Here is a 12351-nt window from a genome sequence, read left to right as displayed (position 1 = left end):
CCCTAGAAACAGAATTTACATGTTCTACAAATATGTCACACTTCTTGCAAGAAATATGCATTCACATGACAGAGACAAGTAGCCTTGCTGACTGCTTTAAATGTAAGAACCAAAAATACCAAACTGTTGACATCAACTCTCCTCATACGCATTTTTCAGAGAAGTTTCCAAGCTACTTTCCATAACAGATGAAAAAAACCCACATTAAACAGCCATTTTCATTCTCTTGAGTGGGCAAAAGTCCAACAAACACTGTCAATTAACTTCTCTTCCCCTTTTCTCTTTTCACTGATGTGCTTTCTCTCTACACTAATGGTGACTTGATTCTGACTTACTACCCATTCTCCTTTTGGCTGTTTYTTATTGTTGAAGATTTTTGAAAAAAAATATTTAGCTTCTTGATGCATCACTCTAGCTTTCTCCACACAGACACTTCTAGACACAACCTCAGCTGAACCTTGTCCCAACTTCCTGCTTTACACCAGAGGCGTTATACCCACTCATCTATCACCTTCAGAATTACGTGTTCATGAAGGAACAGACTGTTCCTGSTGGAGTGGGCTGTAAAGAAAACCTTTCTGCTGTGCATTTAGCTGATATAATTCTGTAACCCTCAGTCTAGGCACACAGTTTCACTGTCTGTGAGAAACAGCCATTTTTTGCATCATGGCCATGGCCATGAAGGCTGCAACAGCCACAAAGTCATTTCAGTGCCCCAAGTTATCCTTCCTCCTGCATTTTTTCCAGCTCCTCCAAGACCTCCCTCAACAGGTCCTCSCTTCAGCTGCAGCTAACAACTCAGCAATTCTCTGCACTGTTACTGCCTTCCAGCCCAAGTCCAGCTGTCCAGTGAAGCTCTCCTTAGGCAGGAGCACAACCCTTGCCAGTGCTGCTGAACTGCTGCTGAGCCTTCTGTTCAGAGCCTCCCACTGACACTGCTCAGCCCTGGGAACTGGGATCAGGTGGATTTCTGTGCCAGGCAGGCAGACTGACAGAGTCAAAATAGCAATCAGCTATGGAGCACGGCGTTCAGCATCAACTGACTATGGAGGAATAAATTTAGATGAGTTAATTTGGAAACTGGAGAAACACTGGGATGTCTTATGCTTTTTACAAGGATATAGCAATAACTGAGTTGGTGGTTCAGGTAGCAGGAGCCCAAGATTAAGCAGAAACTATGTCTGATCTAGGGGATTTTAGGAACAGCAGACCTGGAATACTTCAGCCTGGTGAAGCCATTCACTGCTTGGGCTAAATAAGGGGTGTACATTTAATGTTCACTTCAGTCTTTGGCTGCACATCCTTCCCTATCTTGGTTTGGTGCACATCAGCTGATGGACTCACACTAATGTCTATTCTAATACCAATACTTCCTAATGAGTACTTTCTTACTAAAGCAGCAGCTGAAGATATCCTTTTGATGGTAATTCAATTTCAAAAACGGGACTTCCCACACCTAATTCCCAGCCYGTGTTGATTTCATAGCTCAATGTCCTCTGCAAAGATTTAGAGAATTAGCAAATCAACATACAGACACGGGGGTAGTAATATGACTTTTTGGGATTATGGAATGTAAACAGCAAGTGCCTCAATTGAAAAGACTAACTTTATACTACTTAAAAAAAATCGGAAGTTTTATAATTCCATGGTTATTTGTAACAAATCTCCTTGGTTCTGGTGTCTTGCTATAACTGTCAGAACATTTTTTAACAGAATTKGATAAATTTTTTCCTATTTTGTATAGTATGTCAAAGACATATTCAGTGCAGGGCCTGAGTCTGTCACTTGCACTTGCATAAAGGAGGAGGACATGTATCACATAAACAAGCTCAGACCCACATTTACAGAATTCATTTGTGTTGGGCCTGACCACTTCTAAGAAAGTCAGCTGAAAGTGGGTAGCATGGACACCTCCAGAAAGTGCAAGAAACATTTTMATAAGCTTATTAACAATCCAGTTACACAGCTTCCCCTCCTTAGAGCTATCCCTTGATTTTTAAATCCACTCACTGTTGTAGCCACTGCAGCTGCCAGTCTCTGCCGGCGTCGTGTTGTGCTGAACTGGCCCTTCGGTGCCGGCCCTTCCTGACAGTGAATGCAAGAAAAGAAGGAAGTAGAAAAAGAGAAGGGAAGGGGTGATGGGACACAGGAAGATGAAAGGTGATCAGAAAAGGGAGAGGGACAGTCTTTAAGTGGGTTTYGATTTTGTTAACTCTTATGGCCTACACATGTTGAGGATATACCAAGTGTTTTCAGCTGTGCATGCCAGAGACATAAAAAGCTGGATATTTCACTAAAGTTATCTCCAGATGAGTTGGACTGCAGTGCACTCACTAAGATTACACCAAAAAAAAAAATCTATCAGCATTGCCATTGAGAGTCATAAGGCAATAATGGAATAAGAGAACAAAAATGATGCTACAGCATGCCAGAAAAYAAAACAAAAATCAAACTCCTTCTGGGGTCACTTAACCAACTGGAAGATGAGTTCTGGAAGAGATGGCTTTGCAATCGTGGACGTGCAGAAACTGTAGTCACAGAAGATGCATGTRTCTCAATGGTAGAACTTCTCGGTGTGTGTGTTATCTATTGAATTTTCTCATGTAAACATTCCTGTGCATAGCTCTGGCATTTCCACACCCATCCTTGAGCCTATTGAATCATTTTCTCCACATATCACCTTTTTGAGTTCCACCTACTTTTCCCGTATGTTATTGAAGGCTTGGCTTGCAAAGCGAGGCAAAAACTGAGACAAAGCTGCACAAATAAAAATGAATTATTTCAACAACTACTTCCTTTTCTGCTTGCCTAACTTGTGGCTTCATCCTGTTAATTTTACACTTATTTTACTTGTACTAGAATTAGTCATGTTACATTACAGCCAAGCAAGTAACTGTCTAATGCAGAGGACTGTCATAAAGTCATTCTATTTAATCTTTAATCAAAATGTCGTAATTTTGAAGCTATTTTAAGATTTTGAAAGACKAGAAAAGACACCTTTCTGCTTTTAGAAAACAATTCTCAATTCCTTCACATTTTTCATCCCCTATATCTTCCTCATAACCACTTCAGTATTTTTAGATCTGTATAYATTTTTCCCTTTTTCTGCCAGCAGCCTGACCGCCATACAAATAACAATGTATGGATTGGGTCCATGGACACCATGCTGAAGAGCAGGGTACTGTATTTCAATTACTGGGTGAATGGTCTTGCTTCTGCAACATTCCCATGAGGGTTGCTACAGCTGAGAATGGCCAACACTTCTGGCAGTAGTGTGTCAATGCCACTGACAATTGGAAGGGTTGTCTAATGTTCACAGTAAAAGACTTGTGGGGCATTATTTTGTGTAATTCTCACATTAAAAAGACATGTACATAACCTCTAAAATACTGAGAACAAACTCTGTTAAAGCAGAGAACAGATCGTATGCATAATGTGAAGCTCTTCGTGCCCTACAGAATATGTCTATCTTATGAATAAGAATTTGGAAGAATATTCTTATTTAAATAATAGGGACAAACCTATGTACAGAGAGATATGCACAAATACATATATATATATATAAAATTTTGAACGCAAGTATGCATTATTAAAATGGGAACAGTGAGCTCTGCAGAACCACACACTCTCCTCAACACAATAGAAACCGAGGTCGTAATCTSTATTACCATAAAAATAAATACTTATTTAATGGAAGAAGTAGTAAGCTGGTCTGGGTCTGGTTTCATTTCTGAGCTGAAACCTTTGGTAGAGGAATATGATTTTTCAGGTTACTCTACAATATACAGTTCTCTATTAAACTATTCCCCTGGGAAGTCTTGGAACATCACTTTGARCTTTTGAGGGAAACCAAAATATCACTGGTTCATTTTGTTGCTTTGCAGTAATGCTAGTTTTCCTTCCTTTGAAGATCCTTAGGCTATCATGAGAATGATAACTTAGCCTTTTACTCAAAGGGAAATAAACAAATTTTTTTAAAAACCACCAACCAAAAAACAAACTCCGCAACTCATTTTTAGTACAAAAATCTAATTTGCAAAATGAATACAGGTCAACTAACCTGTTGTTGCAGGYCATTTTTGTAAGATTTTACATAGGTTTTTTGAAACCAAAATGAACTTCCTTAATATAAGCAATCTTTCTTTAGAGAAGCAATTCATGCATTACCCTTGARTAAAGGCCTGTAAATTCAGCTGTTAATTCTACACAACTTGGCAGCAGTAAACACCCAAACCTGCAAACGTATAAACACATGCTATGCTCAGTTTTACTTTGGGGAGTAACCCCACTTTAGTTACTGGGATAAGCTGTGTGAGCAAAGTCAACTGCACACAAAACTGGTATATTTAAGTAACTGGTAAATATAAATTTCTGGGAAACAAATCATGCAGCTTTGCTTACAAGAAAAAGCATGTTTTAAATATTTTACATACCTAGCATTCATACTGCAGAATGTGTTAGCAGGAATAACATAAAAGCTATCTTATCAACAAAAGAATGGTAACAAATACAATACAAAATCTGGGTGGGAGAATTCCCTCCTTGCCTCAGACACAGTGCATATTGAGCCAGCAGAAATCACACCCTCGTTCCCCATCACTCACAAAGCACACACCTTTACATAAAGCTCCCTGATTTTATATTCCCAAGAAGGATGCTCTCAACATCATATGATCAGGTCTTTGATGGTAGTTGACAACTGCTCATTGTCAAATAAATAGGTGCAAGTACTCCAAACAGAATTTACAGTGAAACTGACTTAAAGTTAGTTTGTTAATATTTATCCCCAAATACCAATGAGATGTATGATGGTATAGAGAAAGTAACARTACAACAGAAAAATTATTAGTACCAAATGTCAACCATTCAATAGCAAAATACGTGCAAGCACCATGAAAACAATGATCACAAATTAGTCAAAATGATTCTCAGCAGGGCATATCCTGATAAACAGTTCAGAAAGACTTGAAAAMAAGAGCAATAAGGAAGGCCATTGAAGTAAAAGAAATGTCTAACAGAAGAACAAAATGGGAATTAGCTTAAAGGGCATGTAAGGCATCAGAGGAAATCCACATTTTAGTGGCAAAAATTCCTAAACAAATCAGGAATAACACAATGAGTCAGTGAAGCCATCTTCCTACAGATCACAGCTCTAGTATTCATAGGACAGGACAGCTTTTAGAAGAATAAACTGAGTCTACCAAACTAGGCAAGATGATGGGAGTAGCCATCAAATATTCTTTGTCTTCCATACAATTTAAAACAATTCTATTGTTTCTGTTTCACTACAAATTAACTTAGAAAACAGTCAACAATAACTCAATACTTTGCTATAACAAAATAAGCTTTATATTTGCASCATGAAATTTGCCAGGAATTAATGCTGGCCCAACTCAAGCAGAGTTCATTATGAACCCAGAAGTGACAGACCCATGTAGAGCAGTGCCATGCACCCAACCTCTCTCAGGGGAACCTGCAAACCAACCCTATCTGAAAACTTCAGGAGCTGAGGCACACTTGTGTCAAACCAAAAGAAGTAKCTGGAGAGTCAGGTGGCTGTGATGGAAGCCCAGGCCAGTGTTACATTGGCAAAGTGCAGGTAATACAGGAACAGCTCATTATTCACTCTGACCAACCATAAATCATCATACATTGACTGCTTTCATCATTTTTGCAGATAGGACTTGTCTGAGATTACTGTGCTAAGAAAAACATGCAATGGTGACTGACTCTTCATAGGCACCAAATACTTGCACACATTTTCCTGATATTTTAATTTGCCTGTGTTGCTCGGCACCAGGGAAAAACTGTGATCCTTCAATTGCAGATAATAGGACATTACATCAGTAACAAAAATTCCTTTGTTAATAAACCTTTTAAATCCCAACAGATGCTTCATTGTTCTACCTATCGTGATTTATCAAAGTATAACAGGCAGAAAGAAAAATCAACTACAAGAGCTGCAATGAGAAAGCTGATGCAACTATAATTTCTTCCTTCTCTAAGATAAATAATCTTAAATGAAAACTCCTTAATGTGCCTATTGGGGACATATTAAAGTTTTCAAAAGACTTTCAAAGTATTTGAATGATTAAAAGTTGCTGGCATTTATCTCCTCAGAAGCAGACACCAGAGCAGTGATTGTTAGCTCCCAAAGTTGTATAGTCCCCCCCATTATCAGTTCCTAAGTTATAAAAGGTATCAGCTTTTGGATCAGACCTCAGAACACACAACTGCTTCCAACAAAACACRAGGCAGCAATACATGCACATAATACTTATTTCTGGGCTTTTACCTTCCACTACTAGGGAAGGATGGGGTAAATTCCTGCTTCATATAATTTTTTTTTTTTGATTATTCCGTTTGTTCCATATTAGCCTTTTCCGTAAGAGAAGGCTTGTTAAAAYACTTATAATTGGCAATATTGCAAGCATAGGTCTTTACAAAGACTAGTGTGTTTAGTATTTCATTCTAAACACACTAAACTGGTATGTTTAGCATTTCATTCTGCTTTTAACTTGATGCCACTTGTTCAGCTGCCCTTCTTTCCAAGTTTGATATGGAACAGCAGTATCCCCATATGGTGCACATACACTGAGTTTTATATACCTTAATTGACTAATATTCAGATCCCCCTCCTTTCCCTAGATGGCAATGTTTTCATATGAATGAAATTAAAATCAGCACTTTTCTTGCTCTCTTCCCTAGGTTCTGAACACCAACTGAGATTTAATTTACATCATTAGAAACACAGAAGACAGCACATTGACTTCCTACTTTCAGCTAATATGTCATTCCATGCTTAGAAGTTATTCTAAAAGTACAGTGAAAAATAAAACAGTGCATTCAGTACCTGAAGTTGAATTTTTGCATCTTTGCTGACACTTTTTGTTCTCCATCGTCTCGTGACCCGCTTGTCTTTCTTTGAAATATCTACACAGTTAGCCTACATTGCACAAATAGTTAAAAGCGACAAAGTGCTATTAAGTTGACACAAGCAACACAGACAATACAGCAAGTTAGTAAAGAATTGTAGCATTAGACATACAGGAATTAGAAAGTAAGGAGAAGAACGCTGCTACTGAGGCCCGAAACTGGGAGCAGTGACCTGCTCTAGCTATCCATAAATATTCATATAGATATCCATATTCACTTTATAAACACATGGTACAGTTAGTTCCTTTAGCAAAACTACTGGTGCCCTTTTTTTTTAYAGGTGTTTAATATTTAGGACCAGATCCTGACATCCTCATGGATTTCTATTATGGTACTACTCAGATATTTGTACAGACAAGAGGATTCAGTGAAAAAGGAAGAAAGTATTTATGATTCAGGATCTGCTGTTGCTTTCTATTAAGAGAAAAACTCACCCTGAACTGGGAAACAGTCCAAAACTTGGGACCCTTGTACTATGCCCCCTGTTCTAGAGCATGTAACTTCATCTTTGAGGGTCCTTGCGTCTCCAATCCTTAAAAAACTTAAAATGTCATCTTACTCAGCACAACAAGAACTCCTTAAATATAACTTCAATTTACACATGTATTCTATTGTAACAGTTCTGATTTGTTTTGCAAATTACTTAATCATTTGATTTGTCCTATTTAACTCAAATATTAAATACACCTTAATTATTTGTTTACACATGAAACAGAAACAGTATTACACATGATTACAATAAATATATAAGATAAACATTTAATCCAAATGTGCTATTATTTTATAAAACCATTCTAACACACAACACATCTATATTTCTCTTAAAASAAAGAACAAATATTTCAGTGTCACGATTTAAGTTCAAGCATATTTACCTGCATGTCTGTGAAATTTGGTGCYGACTGAGTTCTCTGTAATATTTCTAAGTTTTGAAGAAGTTTACTGAGTTCCACAAGGTTAGACTGACAATGAGCAAGATCTAAGATATAAAATAAAAATACATTAGGTGTTTMAATTTAGACTTTTTTTTGCCATGGTGTTCATTGTTAGCACTTGATTATAGCATAAAATTTAAATGTTGAAACCCCATGTAGTAAGGCATCCAAGTAAAACTTGTATTTTTAGAGATGTTGAACACTTGTTATTTCTATAGGAGTCAGCAACAAGTCTGGACCTCAGAAAGTGATCGTATGCAAACAATGATATCCATTAAAATAACACAGATTATTAAGATAAATTTTAAAAGTTACACCCTAAAACACACAGAGAGCAAAGTTCCCACCACAAGTATCTAATTACCTGAAAAGCTACCTCATGTGCATGTTAAGACGAAACTTAACCACTTTCCTGACTTGACCCTTTCTTACAGCAACAARGAGTTCTGCTGATATAACAAAGCATGAAAAGATAAAGTCTAACCTTCTGCACATCTGTCCATCTCTTCGGAGTCCTGCAACCAGGCTGCTACTTTACTCTGACCAGTAGTGCATGTGACAGGAAGGCTGTTACTGCAAGGTATGGGAGGCTGCCAGGGGTAGTTATTTTGTTGAACCTAAAGCATAATAAAATGCTTGAATTTATTGTTGCTATGTTATTCTGTCAGTGTAATGACCACACTACTTCAGAATCAAAATGTGCATTGTGATTGCAGTCACATCTGTGATTTGTCTGCATAGCTCCCAAAGACAGACTTTTCTGATTAGCACATTGGAGATTSAAACCAAGAACCTCACAAGTGGACTGTGTTTGCTAGCTATGAGTTAGGAAAGTTGTTGTTTAAGAGGAAGAACACAATCAGCAAAGAGACAAATTTACAACTGATGACAAAGGCAAATTGTACGGGCAGTGAATACTTTGCAAGGTGTCTGSAGAAGCCCAGTAATGAAGAAAGGCTAATTAGACAGTTTTTCAACTGCACACACKCACAGCTTTTCACTGGCTTCTGGTTCCCACAGTGGAAGCTCCTGTCTTAGTGGCATTATGAGAAAAGCCCACTGAAACTTCCCCTAAGCAAGGTGTGAGTTTCCAGCCACAGAGCACTACAGACCTTTCCATCSGACACGTTGGCAGCTGGTGAAGACTCTGTGGTAGATGCTGAGGGRAATATGTGGAAGCTGGCATCCCTCGGGGACCTCACGATCTCATTCTGACGGTACAGCCGGTGGTGCCGCAACTTTGAAACCCACGCATCAAATGTATCCTGTGATTTCACCTGGAAAAAAAATTACTATCAAGAAAGCATTCAAATACTACTTTTCTGCATAATCTTTTACAATTCTATTTATTTATTTCTACCGAGGATGAAGAAACTATCTGTATTTGTACATTTTACCTTTAGGTGATAGATGTGTTCTTCTGTGTCAAGATCTATTCTACGAGCCTTTTTTTTAATTGACATGACTGATAAACCAACATCGATGCTCCCATGAACCTTTCCTTTCTGTATCTAAAATCAAAAAAATCAGKGTAAAAATTTAGAAGTATCATGCAATTTTTGGATATATTTAACAGAAAAATACCTGGTGCTGAAATGGTTTCCTATTTATAAACACTTAATGTTTAAAGCCATATTTTTTTTAAAAAGCTGCATTCAGTCTGCACTCAAACTAACCATTTATTATATTTACAGTCAGAGAAAAGTATCTCACAAGAAGTGCTTGGTACAAAGCCAGCTCCAAAGTTTAAGTGTGCTGGCTCACATCAGTGCTTAGGTACAGGCTGCTATGACTTGTTAGTTATTGGTATCAGATCTAACTAATTTATTGTTACCCTTTACATCTCTAGACTAYAACATTATCAATTGTTTGTCCTATCCACATGTCACAGAATAATCAGCTCTGACTGACAATAAAAATTGGAAACAAAAAATATGTGGTCAGGTTTACCTCTCAAGCAGTTTCATTCAAGAAACTAAGTAATTTAACTTACATTTTCATAGAAGTAAAAAAGGTTGTATTCTTGARGACATAACCAAAACCTTACGTGGTTTGTCTTCAAATCCATCAACAACTTTCATGTGGGTACTGTCATAACACGCCTAGTGTGAATGTGAGCAGGCTGAACTTCATTGAAAGTTTTCAAACAGTCTTCAACTCTACTTACATCAATTGGTGACTTTGAATACTTCAACATTCCATTATCCAGGACAAAAAACCTCTGAAATTATAAGAAAAAAAGCCAACAACATTCTTTCTTAATGAGCAGATGCAATGTAGTCTGTCTACAACAATTCACCTGGAAAAGGATTACCCTGCAGCAATTAAGTATATTTAGGRGTTGGAAGGAGACGGTAAATACAGTATTAAATAATATTCATGCTTGTTTTTTTCATAACAATTACCTTCAAAGCCAAAAATACCTATATTCTCTTTTTTCAACATTATTTTCTAGATTTATCTTAACAAACTCTGATGAGGAAGAGGGATTTAGGGTTTTTTCAGTTTTCCAGGCAATTTAATAAACTCTGTAAGAAAGACACTGTAAGACAAGAGAATTATATTKGTTTCTTCATTTTCTTCCYGGTTCTCATCCCTGCTCASATTTCAAATTAACAACCTTCCTTCCCTATCCAGAAACTGAGAAGCTTTTCCTAGCACAAATTTTACATGTCAAAAGGGGAAGAACATGCAAAACTTTGCGCCTTAGGGCAGACCTCTACCCAGTGAAATAAAGAGATTTTGATTCATGCTGATGATACCTTTCCTGGTGTTAGTCTAGGCAGTACAGGGGTCAGTACCGGAGCAAATATTACAAATATTACAAATATGACAAATATTACCAGCAACATCCGCTGGTCACTGGAGGGCTGATGGTTTAGGTGTCAGTGACAGAGGGAGAGCCACTGTGCCTTCACTGATATGGCCTAACCTGACCATGCCTGTGCTGTTGATGACCTTTATTTTGCTGAGCAGTCCTGACTTAGAGCAGGGAGCAGAATCCCCTACTCACACTGTATTTCTCCCTCAGTTAAAGCTGCCCTAGCTTCTCTGCTGCAGATGACTCAAGCTGCTTTGCAGCCAAATTAATGCAGACTTTGGCATCCACCATAAAGGTAAAGCCTAGCAGGAAACTGGACTTGAAATGAGATTTGCTGACTTGTGTTTATCCTCACTAACTTTCAATACATGCAAAGTAATAGCAATTCCTATTTTTAGAGTGTAACCTAAAGCACTAATCAATATTAATAACCCAGAACATAGCAAAATACTCTGCCTTATCCTCAAAGCTGCCTTGACATGGAARGGAAGGACAATGGTTTCCTTATGTAAATCTGTTGTATTAACACTACGAGCAGGGTCAGTAGTTAGACAGCAGAAAATCCCCCCTGAAGACGTTTCTGGAAATTTTGTCAGTCACACAACAGATGGTACCAATATCTCACACAGGGCAGGGAAACAGTGCTCTTCTCCACCYCAGCTGAAACCAGCACACCTGGAGATATAACTTCTTAAATAAGATGTCAAAACAACAGGAACATTTTTGGGTTTTTTTTTACCTAGGTACAGTCACTAATGGACTTCACAAGAACATGATATTCATGTCATATTGCTCTGTCTCTCTAAGCTGAATACACAAAGGAAAATTCTCTTTCATTATCATTTCATTCCGAAGCACACTGCACTTCAGGGAATGATAAGTTCACCAAGTTGTACACATCATACCTGGTGTGCTACTAAGGCACAGTCAGGACTGTCAGAACATTACATGCAATGTTCAATACACAAAAGATGCTATATATGGCTTTGCCAGCAGAACACTAGCACAGCACATGCTGTAATTACTGTCTCTGAAGTTCCTCACTAGACTCTCACCACAAAGTATTGTTACAGAAACTCCAGGATATCCAGGCCAACAGCGAAATAAATAAACTTATTAACAAACRCTAAGTTTCAAAACCTAAGCATAGTTCCCAAGGTGAAATGTAAGGCAGAGTAGAGGGGGATGCTAAATTGTGAAGTTCTTAATCACATTAAAAATTATCCACACAAGTCACTGCTCTAAATTCATCCAGATCATCAGCAGTGATCACCTTTACAGAGCTGTGAAAGTTGAACTCTTCTTGTTCTCCTATAAATTAGCTCCTTACCAAAACAGACACCTGGCCAAATAGCAACACATTAATATAAAGTATTTTAAAGGTGTGGGAGCAGTGGTTTATTCCATAAATTCTTATATATGTCATTAATTGATTCGGGGTTGTGTTTTGGGGAGTTTGGGGCTTTTTAAAATAGAGATRTCTTACGGTAAAAATGCATAGTCCCACTGCATGCCCACACTGAAGATTCCAATCAAGAAGACAAACAAAATGCAGGGACAAAGCTGAACAAAKCTGCTCAGTCAGCAGACCTGAAGGGGAATGTTTTCCTGTACAAACACCTTGGATACATGGAAAAGTCCCTCAGCTCTCCTCTGCAC

At 37.9% G+C, this 12351-nt stretch overlaps 1 protein-coding gene across 5 annotated transcripts in view; it reads right to left on the bottom strand.

Moving 5' to 3' along the window:
• OSBPL6 (oxysterol binding protein like 6) overlaps positions 1-12351 on the bottom strand; it is an 87514-nt gene that overhangs the window by 22741 nt on the left and 52422 nt on the right. For 2 of the 5 annotated variants that reach the window (XM_057363722.1, XM_057363723.1), the window contains exons 5-10: positions 10039-10092; positions 9269-9382; positions 8984-9148; positions 8356-8488; positions 7812-7915; positions 6854-6946 (exon numbers count right to left, since the gene is read on the bottom strand). In XM_057363722.1, coding sequence (XP_057219705.1) covers positions 6854-6946; positions 7812-7915; positions 8356-8488; positions 8984-9148; positions 9269-9382; positions 10039-10092 — 663 coding nt within the window. Of the gene's footprint in view, positions 1-2010; positions 2090-2260; positions 2320-6853; positions 6947-7811; positions 7916-8355; positions 8489-8983; positions 9149-9268; positions 9383-10038; positions 10093-12351 lie in introns of all 5 variants that reach the window. The other 3 variants (XM_057363726.1, XM_057363724.1, XM_057363725.1) reach the window with 3 other exon arrangements.

This window comes from Malurus melanocephalus, unplaced genomic scaffold (assembly GCF_030028575.1).
Source record: "Malurus melanocephalus ecotype Western Australia unplaced genomic scaffold, MMel_1.1 scaffold_30, whole genome shotgun sequence".
Lineage (NCBI taxonomy): Eukaryota > Metazoa > Chordata > Aves > Passeriformes > Maluridae > Malurus > Malurus melanocephalus.
Note: the sequence above shows the minus strand (reverse complement) of the source record. Positions and strands in the feature narration are given on the sequence as shown.